The sequence below is a fragment of the Atta colombica genome, unplaced genomic scaffold (assembly GCF_001594045.1).
Source record: "Atta colombica isolate Treedump-2 unplaced genomic scaffold, Acol1.0 scaffold107, whole genome shotgun sequence".
In the NCBI taxonomy this organism is placed as follows: domain Eukaryota; kingdom Metazoa; phylum Arthropoda; class Insecta; order Hymenoptera; family Formicidae; genus Atta; species Atta colombica.
Genome location: NW_017259192.1, coordinates 29,338 through 44,499, shown reverse-complemented (window position 1 = coordinate 44,499; position 15,162 = coordinate 29,338). Strand labels below are relative to the sequence as shown.

The window sequence follows — 15,162 nt, the reverse complement described above, 5'->3', positions numbered from 1 at the left end:
GAGAGAATGGAGCGGATAGTGTTCTCTTCTCTATTAGTTCCACCATTTATAATGCAACTTTCGCAAATGGCATGTGTGTATGTACATAGTTCATAGTAGCTGTGGGATTCTCTATTTTATCGACGATTGTCGCTATCGTTAACTAGTGACAGCCAATGAGAACCGCGCTTTCTTCCAGAATTGTCCTGCCATTGGCTGTCGTTAGTTAACGATAGCGACAATCATCGATAAGACGTTTAGAGAATCCCGCTACAGAAATGTCTTGGGAGCGATTCCGTAACTATCTTTACGTCTATTGACAGTTGTTGGTGTCGTTGCGCAAATTTTGTATGAAAAAAGTGCGTAACGACAATTGTATAAAAGTTACGAAATCGCGCCCCTGGGGCTCTATTCTTGAAAAGTATCACATACGAAAAACTACAGTAATGCTATAGTATGTAACACATATTATAGTATTTCCCCCCTATTTTCATATACTTTCGAGAATAGGGGCTAGGCTTCGATTTTAGGGATCGTTTCGTTCTTAGTTATTTTTACATTCATGACTGTTAAAATCTGATACAACTAGACATTGTTTCATGATCATAAATGTGTCGTAATATTTGTAAATTGTGTTTTGATAGCTGGTCGACGTAATCTCAGTTTTAATCAGTGAAATCTCTTCTATCCTAGTGATTAGGTTGAAGATTTCAATATTTCTCCATCTGAGAAAGACAAAAATTTTTCAGTGAAATCTCTGAAATACTTCAAAGCTAATTGAAAGGAAGCAGATCGAAGTCTTCAATATATCAGATAAGTTGTGGTTTTGAAAAAGTATAATTGCTTTTATTTGCCAATAAGAAAATATACTTTGTGAGCTGTTTTTCTTACGGGTAATAATATAAATAAGCGAATAAGATAGTGGCCTAGTTTACATTACATTGTGCACTTGATACATGAATTAACTAGTAACTTTCTATTAAATTATTTTAATTTCAGCAATGTATTTAAAGAATAATGTACTAATATATGTCATAATGATTAAATACATATATTATGCATATGATTCAACATATTGCCGAAATTAAAATCATTCAATAGAAAGTTACTAATTAGTACCTATATCAATTGCATGATGTAAATTAGATCATGATGGAGTGTTTGGCGAGAAGTGTTTTATTAGAGACAAGCGCAGAAAGGTAATTCCAGGTTTAATCATAAGATATTTTAGATATTCACCATGTTAAAAATGGCAGTTAGTAGTATTAAAATCTTGATGAAGATCGCAATCTCGGCATAATATATGAGTGCCAGAATTAAAATAAAATTAAATTACAAATCTTCTGAAAACTGAATGTATTCTATAAATAGATAAAATAATATAAATATAAAAAAATAAGATTTTATATGTAATATTTTATTACATACAAAATATTTTATTACATACTTGCTTTTAGACGATTTACTGCCAGTGCTAAAAATGTATAATACATGTAATGTAAACTATAAATTTTCAATTCTGATACTAAATTTTGGAACATAGTCTTTATAGATTCAGCAGAGAGTCTCAATGGCTGCGCATAATGAAAGGAATAGAAATAGGGAACAGAGAATAGACTTTCAACCTATTGTGAACTGAATATCAAATATCAAGATCGCGATGAAGTTGTGCTATTCACAACTATGGTCACAATACCTTCCTCTATTATATATACATATATATACATGAAATAAAACTATGAATTTTTACATTTCAGATAACAGGATTTGTGCACATTACAAAATGCCTGCCAGGTGTAGTGCTCCCAGGTGCACCAACTCTAATAAAGAAAGATATGGCTGCATAAATTTTGCTCGAGATCCAAACTTGAGACAAAAATGGATTGATGCTGTCGGAATTTCAGATTGGAAACCTCCAAAATCAGCTGTACTGTGTGAAGTCAGTATCGAAGCATATACAAATGTTTTATAATGTAATTCTCGTAAACACTAACAAAAATAATCAATATTATAATTTTTCACTCAATATCAATATATTAAATTCATTAAATATAATGCAAATGTATGTAACAATTAGTTGTGTGAAAAATTCTAACATATTGATGTTATATTAACGATAGTTAGTGGGACAGATATTTTTTTCTAATACGTATCTCTTATTTTTTAGGTTCATTTCCATCCATCAGAATTATTCCGTATTGGTAATAAAAAAATTATAAGGAAAGGTACTATACCAAGTTTATTTTGCAAATGTAAAGAACCTATGAAAGGAAAATCTCTTGCAGAAATTCAATCAGAACAACGATGTAATGAATCAACTGAATTTCTTCCTTATAAAAAGGCAGGATTAAGCAGTGATCATTTGTATACTACTATAGAAAATTCTGAGAAGCAAGAAAACAACAGTTGCAAAAGAGAGTATTCAAATGAATTACAAGAACATAATTATTGTTTACTTTCCAAAAAAGGAAAATCGATTACTTTTGGGTCATGTAAGAAGTATGTTCATACTGCACATTGTGTTGTAATGAAAAAACCCATTGATATAAATACATTGAAGACATTCTCCGAAGAGGAAAATTACAGATCAAATTCTAATTTAGACATACCTGTATCATCAAAATTTACTGCAAATCAAATATTGTCTATAGAAAATTTACCTAATCCAGAAGAATATGAAATATTAAAAGAAAAATTAAAAATGGTTGAAAAGGAAAGAGATATCCTAAAAAATAAAGTTAATGATTTAGAAAAAAATATTGAAAAAGATACTGAAATAATCAATACAGTTCTTAATAAAGATCAACAAAAAGCAATTGTATACGGTACTACAAAAGGTTCCAAGTGGTTAGATGAAACAATCGAAAAAGGATTGAACTTGCATTTTGCATGTGGATCGCATGGTTATAATCAGATAATTAAATTTGTTGCACCATTTCCCTCATTGAGAACTTTAAGAAATAAAGTACAGCAAAATTTGAATCAGCAGCTTTATTCTTGAGCACATACGAATAATTTTGCATACGAAAATGACAGTTCTCGACTGTGATTGTTAAATTATATATGGAATTGCTATTTTCGCGATATTTGTTCAAGAATATTTGTCCCAGAATATTTAAAGCTTTTTTAAATATCTGCAGTTGATTGTTCTTCATATTTTACCATAGAAAATCTGTGGACTAGTATTTGATAAAATGACGATTAAAGAGCAAATCGATTTTGACACAAGTACAAAAGCATATATTGGAAATGTGACATTGTCTGGCAATACAAATAAATTGGCATGTAAAGCTTTACTTTTCCAATTGTTTGGACATTTAGTTTTCATTGAAAGTAGTATGTAGCTTACCACTTCATCTTATTCAGTAAATGCAATTTAAAGAAGTTATTTTAGAAATACTTCAAAAATATCATAATATGTAGGTTTAAAAGTAATTGTTTTAATTTGTGATATGGGAAATAGAGGATTGCTCACAAAATTAGAGTTTAAAATTACGAAGACAGATATAGTGTATACTATAACACATCTTTGCGATCCAGAGATTATGTTACAGTTGATTCCAGATTCTGTTCATGTTAAAAATTAGAAAAAAATGGCTATGGAAAATCAATTTATGTACTTGCCACAAAATGTTGTAGAACTATATAATTTACTTACAATGAGAAAAAAATATAGTCAATTTTGATAAATATGCTGCCAACTAAACATTTACTTACAGTAAATAAATATTTGTTCAGTAAAAATAGATTGTTAAATAAAATTAACATTTCTTGTATCCAATAAATATATCTTTATATTTAATAAATATTTAATTGGCAATTTCAATTAAATATTTATTAAAATTGACTATATTTTTTTTCAATATAGTAATGTTGTTGATATGATTCATATTAAGTGGTTACATTTATATCAGTCTCAAAATTTCGTGGCAATTGCAATCAAAATTGCAAATAAATGGATCAACCTATTAAAAATTGCGTATTCTAATATATCCAATTTCTGATAGAGGTTAAAATCGTTTATTCTTTATTTTTAATTCCTTCTATTGTGCGCAGGGCCTTGCATAATAAGACATCTTACAGAATTTATACAATTGGAAATATGTGCAAAATTAACCATCATGATCAAAGAGTTAATGCATTACATATCAAATATAAAGGACTTTATATATGTCAATCCTAAACAGTGAAATCTTTCTTTTAAAACTTCATTTTCTTGTATAATATTTTATAACTTAATTTGCATTATTTTATAGGTTTGTAAGAGTTCAATATTCGTATTGCATATCATTGATATTGCCTTTTTTTGCAGATACTGTTTTATTAGCTTTAACATTTTTATGTCTATAAGATTTTTTTACGCAACAACTATCATTATAATAAATAACATATTTCAATTTTTTTTTCTTCTAACTTTACAGATTCATCACATTTGCAAAACAAACTTGATATAACACCTTATAATTTTTTGTTAACAATGCGGAATAATTCTAATGAATGAAAATGAATCTAAAAAATAAGAAACACGTTACAGAAAAATATCTGTCCCACCAACTATCATTAATCAATCGTCATCAATATGTAGAATTTTTTACACAATTACATAATCGTTACATACATTTGTATCCCACACAGCAATAAAAATTTATGAGATGTATTGAAATCATCGGGGATATATGAAAATATTACTGTGATCAAAAAATAAGGTGAAATTGTTTATAACTTTTAAAATCTTTATTTATTCTTCTAAATCTATTTCATCACCTTCAAAGTACTCCTCTCTGGATACAATATACTTTTGCCAACGTTTTTTCCAATCCTCGAAACAATTGTTAAAGTCGATTTTCGGAATGGCTTTCAAAGCGCGCAGCGATTCGGTTTTTATCTCCTCAATCGTGTCGAAACGGCGTTCCCAAAGCGATCTCTTGAGCTTAGGGAATAGAGCCAGAAGTCACACGGTGCTAAATCAAGCGAATACGATGGTTGTGGAACGATATGAGTTGAATTTTTGGCGAAATGGTCTCGAAGAATCAATGTGTGAGATGGTGCAAAAACCAAGAATTGTTTGCCCATAATTCTGGCCTCTTTTTGCGAATAGCTTCACGTAAACATTGCATAATGCTCAAATAATATTCCTTGTTAACAGTTTGGTCCGGCGCTAGGAATTCATAATGCACCACACCACTATAATTGAGAGAAAACTGTTAACATGATCTTGATTTTTGAACGATTCTGTCGCGATCTTTTCGGTCTTGATTCACCTTTTGTACGGTATTCGCGTGATTGATCGGTTGTTTCTGGGTCGTATGCATAGATTCAAATCTCATCTCCAGTTATTATGTATTCCATCTTATCCTGATATTCAGAAAGCATTGTCACAGACTTCAACGCGATGCTGTTTTTCCAAAAAATTGAGTGTTTTTGGCACCAAACGAAATTTCACTTTTTTCAGGCACAAAACATCTTTCAAAATGGTCTGGATTGATCCAAATAAAATGTTAACAGTATCAGCGAGGTCTCTAATTGTCAATCGACGATTTTTGATCACTAAATCTTTGATTTTATTCATGTGTTGTTCATCAGTTGATGTTGGTCGTCCAGAGCGATTTTCGTCTTCAACGCTTTCTTTGCCTTTTTTGAATTGTTTATATCACTTGTAAACATTTTTTTGTGACATAGTCTGGTCACCGAAGACCTTCTGCAATATTCTCAATGTTTCTGCAGCAGAAATTTCATTCCGCAAACAAAATTTAATGCAACTTCTTTGCTCAACAAAATCAGACATTGTAAAAATCGCTAAATTAACTTTTTTTGTTGTTCTAAAACACGCGCGTAACTATTAAACAAATGCAGGTATTGACATGAAGTTTGGCACAGATGTCAGTGACAGTACTGAAAAAAAAAGATTTGTCAGAATCAAAGAGCGCGCGTATTTTAAATTAAAAATTTCATCTTATTTTTTCATCACAGTAAATCTCAATATCTTTAAGATATAGGGTACGATCAACATGATGCTGTAAACGCTTTGAAATGTTTTTTAAGTCAGTTTGTAAAATTCTTTTTTCTAATTAGTCTATCAAATGCTTCAAAGCATTTGTAGCGAGACTTTGACCATAATCAGTTTATTATAATGACTCAATCATGAATACACTCCTTGTACAAGATATATTCAGGAAATCTCTTACTCCGAACAAAGTAAATGTGTACAATATATCTACAATACATGTGTACAATACATTTAATCTAACCTAACCTAACCTAAACAGTATACTTATATCATAGTTCTATGGAAATTGCAAATTGCATCACGTGACCCATTTTCTCTAATTGGGCATGGGCATCAAAGCTCTATAGGCATGGAAGAGATTGGAGAAAATTGTGACTCCCGTCCCGATTGGACATAGGCATTCACGTGATGCAATTTGCCTCTCCCTGTGAGGCTTTCTATTCTCTCTTTGTAAGGTTATCTAGTTTCAGCACTGGCTGTATAATAAATATCAGAACGCATCCGAAGATTCTAGCCTTAGCTTCTGGTTGGATAGAACAAAAAAACGCTTCAGATTTCCTACTTGCCAACAATGAACTGAAAATGGCGATTTCCAGTGAATCTGCTCTACTTTCTCTTGATTCTCTTTATAGTAATTTTGAACTTACATTTCAATAAAAAATAAGTACGTGTCAAATAAAAACGTGTAAAAATATTTAAGGAAAAGAAAAATCTAAAAATATACAATTCTATCGTTTTCCGAAAGAGGAGACATTAATATTAAAATGGAAAGAAGCTTGCCACTTGTCATTACAAGGAAAAAGCTTCGACATAACGCCAAATAATTGTAACGTGAAGGCATCTGTGTTTTTCTGATATTCAAAATGCGCAATAATACACTAGTTTTTTCCACCATGAGTCTTTCAGCTGTTAGTAATTGTCAGTGGCTATCAATCAGGAGCTGCACACAATGAAAGGAATAAGGAACAGAGAATTTCAACCTATCAGAAATCATGTATTGTGAAATATATTTTCTGAGTACAAGAATGTCGTAATACTTATTTATAGCATTTTCGACCCGATCGGGTTGCATCAACTTGGGTTAGAAAATGCTTCGCTATTGGTTGACGTTACACGCTCTACAATAGGAGAGCACGAAACATCATTACTTCAACCCAGGTTAGTGCAAACTCGGTCGAGCCGAAAACGCTATTAGATTTAAATTATAGACATAAGTAATGCATAAGCTTTCACGTATGATTTATTGCCGTCTCTAAGGGCCATTCCACACAACTTGCATAAGAAAATTATCCAATCACATTTCTGTTATAAAAACAAATGTAAAATACGATTAGATGATTTTCTTTCTGCATATGTTTATGCGGCTATGCAAGTTGTGTGGAATGGTTCTAAAAAATACGCCGAAGCTTGTGCGTTACTTACATTTACAATTTAAGTCTCTAATGCCTGTTCTACAATAGGTCTCAAGTCATAAACCATTAGAAATTACAGTTAAATATGAAAGTCAATAATTGATATTAGGTGTGAGAAAAAGTTCGTGGCGTTACATCTAACGGAAAAACGTCACGAACTTTTTTTCATACCTAATAGTTAATAATTGACTATGATTAATTTCTTACGACTTACGCTTGCGACTTTAATGTAAAACATGCATAAGTAAATGTTATGACAATTCTTGTGCTCATCTTTTGACAGGTTGAAATTCTTATTCTCTGTTTCCTGTTCCTTATTTCTTTTATTGTGCGCAGCCCCTAAGAATTTCAATCTATCAGAACTGTGTATTCGACAATACATGATTTCTGATAGGTTGAAATTCTTATACTCGTATTCATAGTCAGGCCTTATATTTAAGGCTTCCTTAAATTTATTTTTAGATTCTCTACGAATTATTTCATTGGCTGCTAAGCATCTAGTACAAGGTCTGATTATGAATACGGGCATTATTCTCTGTTCTCTGTTCCTTTTATTGTGAGCTCCTCATGCTTGCAAACCGAGTACATCCCCCGCTCTCCCCCATGTTATCCTTACCATGTGCGCAGCCACTAGTCTTAAGGTCTGTTTTTATGGCTGAACTAGTGTACACTTTTGGAACTTAAAGTGAGATAAATATACATTTCATATTTGTTTAAAGCGAGAAAGAAAGTTCTTGAATAATCTAATGCAGGAACAGAAAACAGACCAATAATATCAACGGTTAACCAGGCACAGCAACGGGATTCAATGTATCGAATGATTTACGTTTGCGGATCCTTCAGAAACGTAAATAGTGCATAGCAGCTGTAGCAATACATGATATATGCCTTTTAGATTATTAGTGCTTATTAACTTGTTGATCGCTGTCGAATATTATTGCATCATCATTTTTGGAAAGTGTGACCGGACGCAATTGAGTTTATGTTATTTTTTTAGACTTTCGTATTCTATTGGATTGTCCGGAAAGTTCGTACCGATGTTGAAGGAAAATTGGAACACAGAAAATTAAAGTATTAAATTTTAGTATACATTTATCAAATTATATAGGTTAGCCGGCACGAACTTTCCGGACAACCCAATATATATTGTTTTTTTGTTACCGCGTAAGCGGCATTTTCGATTCTAGCCGTATCGATTTTGTATTAGAATCATCGGGCCATTCTATCAAACAAGAACTTGTTGATCGCAAGACGTAATTGCTGCGTAATTGATTCCAAAATGTGGATAATATCGATTGAAACGTCGATGTTTATATCAGGTAAAAAAAAGATCATTCAGCTTTTTACTTTCTTATATCTCGTGAAGTGATTTTTGAAATAAAGTATTCGGAACATATTGAACTTATATAAATACAGCTTAGGAAATATGATACTTCCTCCTTCTCAGTCATTCATGATGCAAGTCGACCAAATTGACATTGCGTTTGTATGTTTCTATTGCGTCTTATTTAAAATATTGATATTATATTAAAGATCCTGATATTCAATATTTTCATAGTGCAAGAATACGTTACTATTATAAAAATCGCCCAAAATGAAGAATCATTATCTACACATTAAAAACTATAAATTTATCCGAAAGTAATTAATTATATAATGTAATAAATAAAGTGACATAAATTAAACACAGATATCTGTCGTACCTAATGAAGGACTAGAAAATCATTGTGTATTAAGAATTAATATAATTTCTCTTTATTAACGGAATGAAAAGATATTTTTTGCAATTGTGTTCATATTTATACGTATAATTAACATTCGCTCGATTAGTTCACCGCGAGTTATAGTACATCTGGTCACGTGACTACATGCGCATCGTGAAGTTTTGACGCATATGATTGTTGTGAATTGTGCGTAGTAATTAATCTGAAAATCTCGACGCGCCATCTCTGGTAGCATAAATCTACGAGGGGAATTCGACGACGAATCTACGCTGGCTCGAATATTCGCGAGTTTCTGTACGTAATGTATCGGCGAGCATGCATTCTTATCTGATTGCCACTGAAAGGATTGACGCTTATGAATCTGCGATTAGTTGAGTGATTTTTGCCAAATATCGATTCGTCGCGTAATATCCACTCGTATGATAGAACGTAGACATGCTATTTCTTTTGTTTTTTATACCGGGTGCCCCGCGAATTTTGACAATGGTTTCCTTCAGCGCTTGCCGCACTATATTATTTCGTAAAATATTTTCTTTTCATTGTCATCTTTTTATTTTAATATTTTTAATGATATATTTAATTTTCTGTTTGAATTTAATATGCTTTCTTAAATATGATATAGTAAATAATAAGTGAACCTCTTTATGTAAGATGCTTTAGAATGCATTGCTCAACTTTAGCTATTTATTTCAGACATATATAATTTATGTATAGAGGAAAGATCCCGATTATAAGATAGTATATTTTGAGTGAATGCTAGAAGTGGTCTATGGGTGGAATTAAAAAAAGTAATAGGTCATTTTGAAGGGAATTTAATAAGCTTTAAGATAATGTTATGTAAAATTTAATTCAAATTCTACTTTTTTTTTTGAAAATTAAAAAAATGTAAAAAGCAAATTGCAAAATCGAAAAATTCTGCTCCTAATATGAGATGCCCCGACAAATCAATAATAAAATGTAAAGTACATCAGTATTGCAATTAATAAAGTTTATTCAATTATTTCTAAAGTACAACACAGTCAGTGTGCGCGAAAAATGAACATGTGATGGATTATACTCAGAACTCTTCAGTTAATTGGAACCAAATATTGCAGAAATAAGCATTTGATGTTCATTCCGATCATCTTTTTTATTGTACAACATTTATGCTTTAACAACAATTTTCACTATGACATAGAAGTATACATTATTTCGTATTAGAAATACCTTGGGTATCTCGTATTATGATTTCCATATCTTACGGTTTAACGCTCATCAAATCTGACTTCTGTAATTAAGCAATTCAACATATCTCGTATTTTTATATTAGTATCCCATATTTTTATATTACAATCTTACTCTATCATTACATGAAGAATTTATTGCCAAATATTTATTTATTAAATAAACAAGGTTTAAAGGCTCATGTCAATGAAACTTGAAGACATCCAAATTCTAAAATCTTTTTTTGCAATGACTATAGGCATGATCTAATGAATTTTCCACTAAATAGTTTTCAATTTAAAAGCAATAAATTCATGTTGGAACTAATAGATAGCGTTTATTAATTTAACAGAAACGCCGTTATCTCATATTAGGCGCCTATCTCGTAATAGAAGACTTTCCTCTATGTATAAATTTTCCAATTTTATTTGTGCAATGCATAGACTTTTATTTCTATAAATCTTCTTTTTTTTTATTGAAAGATGTTAAATGAGCAACATTATTATAATTATTGTTTATTTATTATTTAATAATTATTTGATTGTTTATATTTATATATGTACAGGATCAACTTTGCTGCGTGTATTCTCCATGTCAGGCGTGTTATGATTTCGGGAAGATGCAGTTCTTTATCAGTAGTTCGCTGCATATCTGAGCTATCTAAGAAACAGTACAGTACAGGAGCGCACGGGTATCATAAAAATTTTCATTTCACTGAAAGTGCTTCACTTTCTATTATTGAAGGGAAAATGAAAAAGTAATTATATACGCATACATGCACACAATATATATTATTGTATTTAGATTGCCTAATATTTTATAAAAATTAAGATTTAAAGATTATTATTGAGAAATACGTTTTAAAAAATTAATAGGTTGAGTAACAGTAAAGCGCCTTTTCTTTCATCCATCAAGATGGCATCAACGTCTCAACAGGATAGCAAAAGCGAGCCTGAAGTGAAAAAAAATCGCTTGAGATTGGAAAGATCGCCGTATTTATTGCAACATGCGACCAATCCTGTGGACTGGTATTCTTGGGGCGACGAAGCTCTGGAAAAAGCAAAGAAGGAAAAGAAGATAATTTTTGTGTCAATCGGTTACTCTACGTGCCACTGGTGCCATGTAATGGAGAAAGAATCATTTAAGAACGAGGAAGTTGCAAAAATCATGAACGAGAATTATGTAAATATTAAAGTAGATAGAGAAGAGAGACCTGATATCGATATGATGTGCATGATGTTTATTCAGGCAAGTGTCAAATTTATTGCTATGCTTTATTATAAAATCTGAGAATAAATAGCAAAATGCATATTTTATTACTTATTGATTAATAAATATACTAAGCGTAATATTATATTATAGTTAATAAATATATTATAAGCACAATATACTTTATAAATATATTTGTTACTTATAATTGTATATTAATTCTGCTCAACATGGTAATGAAGGTATTTACATTTGATAGAGATTGAGAGGTCATGGCGGTTGGCCATTGAATGTTTTTCTGACACCAGATTTGATGCCGATAACAGGTGGAACATACTTCAGCTGTGCAATGTTTACATTATACTTGACACGAATTGTGAAGGAGGTATATAGAACGCTTTTCATCCGATATAAATATTTTTGGTTTATGTTTTACTTTGTAAGACGAAATTAGGTTTATAAATAATATTTTATTTTATTCTAGTGGACAGAAGGAAGAGACAAAATGGTCAAATCCGCCGCTATTGTATCAGATCGTTTGAAGAAATTAAGTACAAGCAGACATGACATAAAAGTGAGCGAACATTTGAAAAAGTTTTAAATAGAATTTAAAATTATTTTAACATTGTATTTTATTCATTGATTTTTATGATATAGGACGATGGAGTTCCTGCGATTGACTGCGCTTTCTTGTGTGCTCACGTCTTATTGAATATATACGATGAAGAATACGGTGGATTTGGTAGCTCATCTGCTACGAATCCGAACTCGCCGAAATTTCCCGAGCCGACCAACTTAAATTTTCTTCTCAGTATGCATGTTCTAAGTACCTCTACTATGTTGGTTGAGATGTCTTTAAATGCATCTCTGAATACTTTGAAGAAAATGTCTTTTGGTGGACTTCACGATCACGTGGGGAAAGTAAGGCTAATTTCTTCATTTTCACTATTACGCGCAAATGGAATAGTTAAATAATTTAAACTATTTTTATCGTTCAGGGATTTCATCGATACACTGTAGACGCTCGATGGAAAGTTCCTCATTTCGAGAAAATGCTTTACGATCAAGCTCAGCTTATACAATGCTACGCTGATGCGTACATCATTACAAAAGATTCTTTTTTTTCCGATATTGTGGATGATATCGCAACGTATGTCCTACGTATGCTGACACATATGGTATTATATTGCTTTTTCATTTATTTATCTAGTATTATGTAGAATGTATGTAGGTCTTAAATGCTTATGAGAGATTCTAAATTACAATATTTTGTTCTCACTTAGACTTTTTGAAATCACAATTGTATATATAGAGTAATAAACATGTGAAAAGATATAAAATATTTACAACATGTGCATTATTCAGGAAGGCGGTTTCTTCAGTGCGGTGGATGCGGATTCATTACCTACGTTTGATGCCCCAGCGAAACGGGAGGGCGCATTTTATGTTTGGAGCTATGACAATCTTAAGACTCTTTTAAAAAAGAAAGTACCTGGTAAGGACAATGTTACATATTTTGACCTTATCTGCCGACATTTCTCAGTGCGGAAGGAAGGAAATGTAGAAAGACCACAAGTATGTTTTGCAATTAAAACTATAAAGCACAAAATATTTATAAAGATTTATGAATGCATAAATTTTGTTCTGTAATATAGGATCCTCATGGCGAGCTTACAGGCAAAAACGTATTGTCAATGCAGTCGGGAATAGAAGATACTGCTAACCATTTTAAACTTAGTGTAAAGGAGACACAAAAATATATTAAAGAAGCCTGTACTACCTTATATGAAGATAGATCACATAGACCCTGGCCTAGTTTGGACGATAAGATGGTCACATCATGGAATGGTAATATCACCGTGATTTATTTGCATTTTTGTAAAATCTAATTCTCATTTGTGATCTATTTACAGGTCTTATGATAAGTGGCCTTGCGCGTGCTGGAATAGCTGTAAAAAACAAAGAGTATATTGAAGCAGCAACGGAAGCTGCCACATTCGTGGAAAAATATCTGTTTAATAAAGATAAACGCATATTACTTCGCAGTTGTTACCGCAGGAGAGACGACAAAATTGTACAGAGGTAAATATTGTCTTAAACTTTTTATCAATTTGCGATCTATTGCTGATCGATTTATGATCTATGCTACGATTTATAGGAGCGACCCGATATCTGGCTTCCATGAGGATTATGCATTCTTCGTGAAAGGATTACTCGACTTGTATGAGGCCACCTTTAATCCGCATTGGGTCGAGTTTGCCGAAGAGCTGCAAGATATTCAAGACCGATTGTTCTGGGACTCGGAAGATGGTGGTTACTTTGCCATGGCCGAAGAGTCTCCGATACTTGCACGAACGAAAGATTGTATGTTTGAATGATCTTTTAGTAATTTTAGTTTTGTAATTTTAGTTTTAAATATCAAGGTTTGACACAACAATTATATCAATTGAATAAAATCAAACGAAACCTAATTTTGCTGTAAAGATTATATTACATTCAAATATTTATAACGCTGCCTATTGAATATCTCATTACATCTGTGTTTGTTAATTATTTTATTATATTCTCAGTCATGGTATCGACATGTAAATCTCTTCACTTTATGAACATCTATTTTTTTTTACAGCTGACGATGGCTCTCAACCATCTGGTAATTCAATTGCATGTTCAAATCTGTTGCGCTTAGCAATTTACTTGGATCGCGACGATCTCAGACATAAAGCTGAAAAACTTTTGTGTGCGTTCGGCAATAAACTTGCGAATTGTCCGGCTGCATGTCCACAAATGATGTTAGCGCTGATCGAGTTTCACCATCCCACGCAGGTGCTTCTGTTTATCTGCTTCTATCACATTACCTTTTTCGTGAGATTGTGCTCTTAAGTGCTCTTAAGTGTTCTTAACACATTTCTGAAACAAGTTTTTTTTCCAGATTTATGTAGCAGGCAAAGCAGATGCTAAGGAGACGATTGAAATGCTGGAAATAATCCGTTCGCGTTTGATACCTGGTAGAGTACTGATTTTAGCTGATTCTGAAGACAACGTATTGTTCCGTAGAAACATGATTGTTAAAAGAATGAAGCCGCAAAAAAACCGGGCGACGGTTTTCATATGTCGCGATTATTCGTGTACCCTACCCATTTCAAACCCTAACGTTTTGATTTCTGAGTTAGATAAAAAGGTATTTACCGATTTGTAAGTGGCAAGGCTGTGTGTCGGTCATGTGGTGAAAACAATGAAATAGGGGAAATCGCCGAAAATTAAATAATATAATGTTAAACAGTACAATATTAGCTCGCGTAGTTTTAATGTATTAAGTCACTAGTACGACTGAGAACAACATTCGTAAGCACAAATAAATCAGCAATAATGTCGCATTAAATAAATGTATAGGTATTCATAAAGAAAGAAAAGTTCTAGTGAGTCTCTGAAAAGATCAAAAATATATTTCGAAACGGATCGAAATCATGTAGATATATGCATGTACTTCAATACGATTTTAATGTATAAATTCTATTAATATTCTAGTATTCTGTTAATTTACATGGAAGGAAATGATAAATTAGTTGTAGTATTCATGATGAATTGTTTTTTATTAAAACCCTAATTTCAGCGTATATGTATGTACATG

The 15,162-nt window shown here is 31.8% G+C and overlaps 2 protein-coding genes across 7 annotated transcripts; both read left to right on the top strand.

The window, feature by feature from the left end:
- The first annotated feature begins 402 nt into the window (after positions 1 to 402).
- On the top strand, positions 403 to 3,209 carry LOC108693085 (THAP domain-containing protein 5-like). 4 transcript variants are annotated; one of them, XM_018201803.1, is made up of 3 exons: positions 403 to 433; positions 1,737 to 1,918; positions 2,147 to 3,209. In XM_018201803.1, exons 2-3 carry the CDS (start codon positions 1,763 to 1,765, stop codon positions 2,978 to 2,980), a joined length of 990 nt encoding a protein of 329 aa, XP_018057292.1. In that variant the 5' UTR covers positions 403 to 433; positions 1,737 to 1,762; the 3' UTR covers positions 2,981 to 3,209. The 4 variants fall into 4 exon arrangements, with proteins under 4 accessions (XP_018057292.1, XP_018057277.1, XP_018057284.1 ...); XM_018201788.1 differs by lacking the exon at positions 403 to 433 and adding an exon at positions 987 to 1,178 and having other exon boundaries at positions 1,523 to 1,918; XM_018201795.1 differs by lacking the exon at positions 403 to 433 and adding an exon at positions 1,384 to 1,665.
- A 5,295-nt stretch (positions 3,210 to 8,504) lies between these two features.
- LOC108693069 (spermatogenesis-associated protein 20) lies at positions 8,505 to 15,093 on the top strand. Of its 3 annotated transcripts, none has more exons than XM_018201755.1 (13): positions 8,505 to 8,717; positions 10,891 to 11,082; positions 11,201 to 11,573; positions 11,794 to 11,919; positions 12,019 to 12,108; positions 12,192 to 12,455; positions 12,533 to 12,712; positions 12,900 to 13,109; positions 13,190 to 13,382; positions 13,448 to 13,616; positions 13,693 to 13,898; positions 14,161 to 14,357; positions 14,464 to 15,093. In XM_018201755.1, exons 2-13 carry the CDS (start codon positions 10,931 to 10,933, stop codon positions 14,728 to 14,730), a joined length of 2,427 nt encoding a protein of 808 aa, XP_018057244.1. In that variant the 5' UTR covers positions 8,505 to 8,717; positions 10,891 to 10,930; the 3' UTR covers positions 14,731 to 15,093. The 3 variants fall into 3 exon arrangements, with proteins under 3 accessions (XP_018057244.1, XP_018057236.1, XP_018057255.1); XM_018201747.1 differs by lacking the exon at positions 8,505 to 8,717 and adding an exon at positions 9,312 to 9,416; XM_018201766.1 differs by lacking the exon at positions 8,505 to 8,717 and adding an exon at positions 9,417 to 9,492.
- The last annotated feature ends 69 nt before the right edge of the window (positions 15,094 to 15,162 follow it).

Coding starts and splice junctions, on each gene's coding strand:
- LOC108693069 (XM_018201755.1), top strand. CDS start 10,931: ATGATTTCGGGAAGATGCAGTTCTTTATCAGTAGTTCGCTGCATATCT. Junction 11,083..11,200: donor ATTGAAGGGAAAATGAAAAA/GTAATTATATAC, acceptor AAAAATTAATAG/GTTGAGTAACAGTAAAGCGC. Junction 12,713..12,899: donor TACGTATGCTGACACATATG/GTATTATATTGC, acceptor TGCATTATTCAG/GAAGGCGGTTTCTTCAGTGC.
- LOC108693085 (XM_018201788.1), top strand. CDS start 1,718: ATGAATTTTTACATTTCAGATAACAGGATTTGTGCACATTACAAAATG. Junction 1,919..2,146: donor AATCAGCTGTACTGTGTGAA/GTCAGTATCGAA, acceptor CTTATTTTTTAG/GTTCATTTCCATCCATCAGA.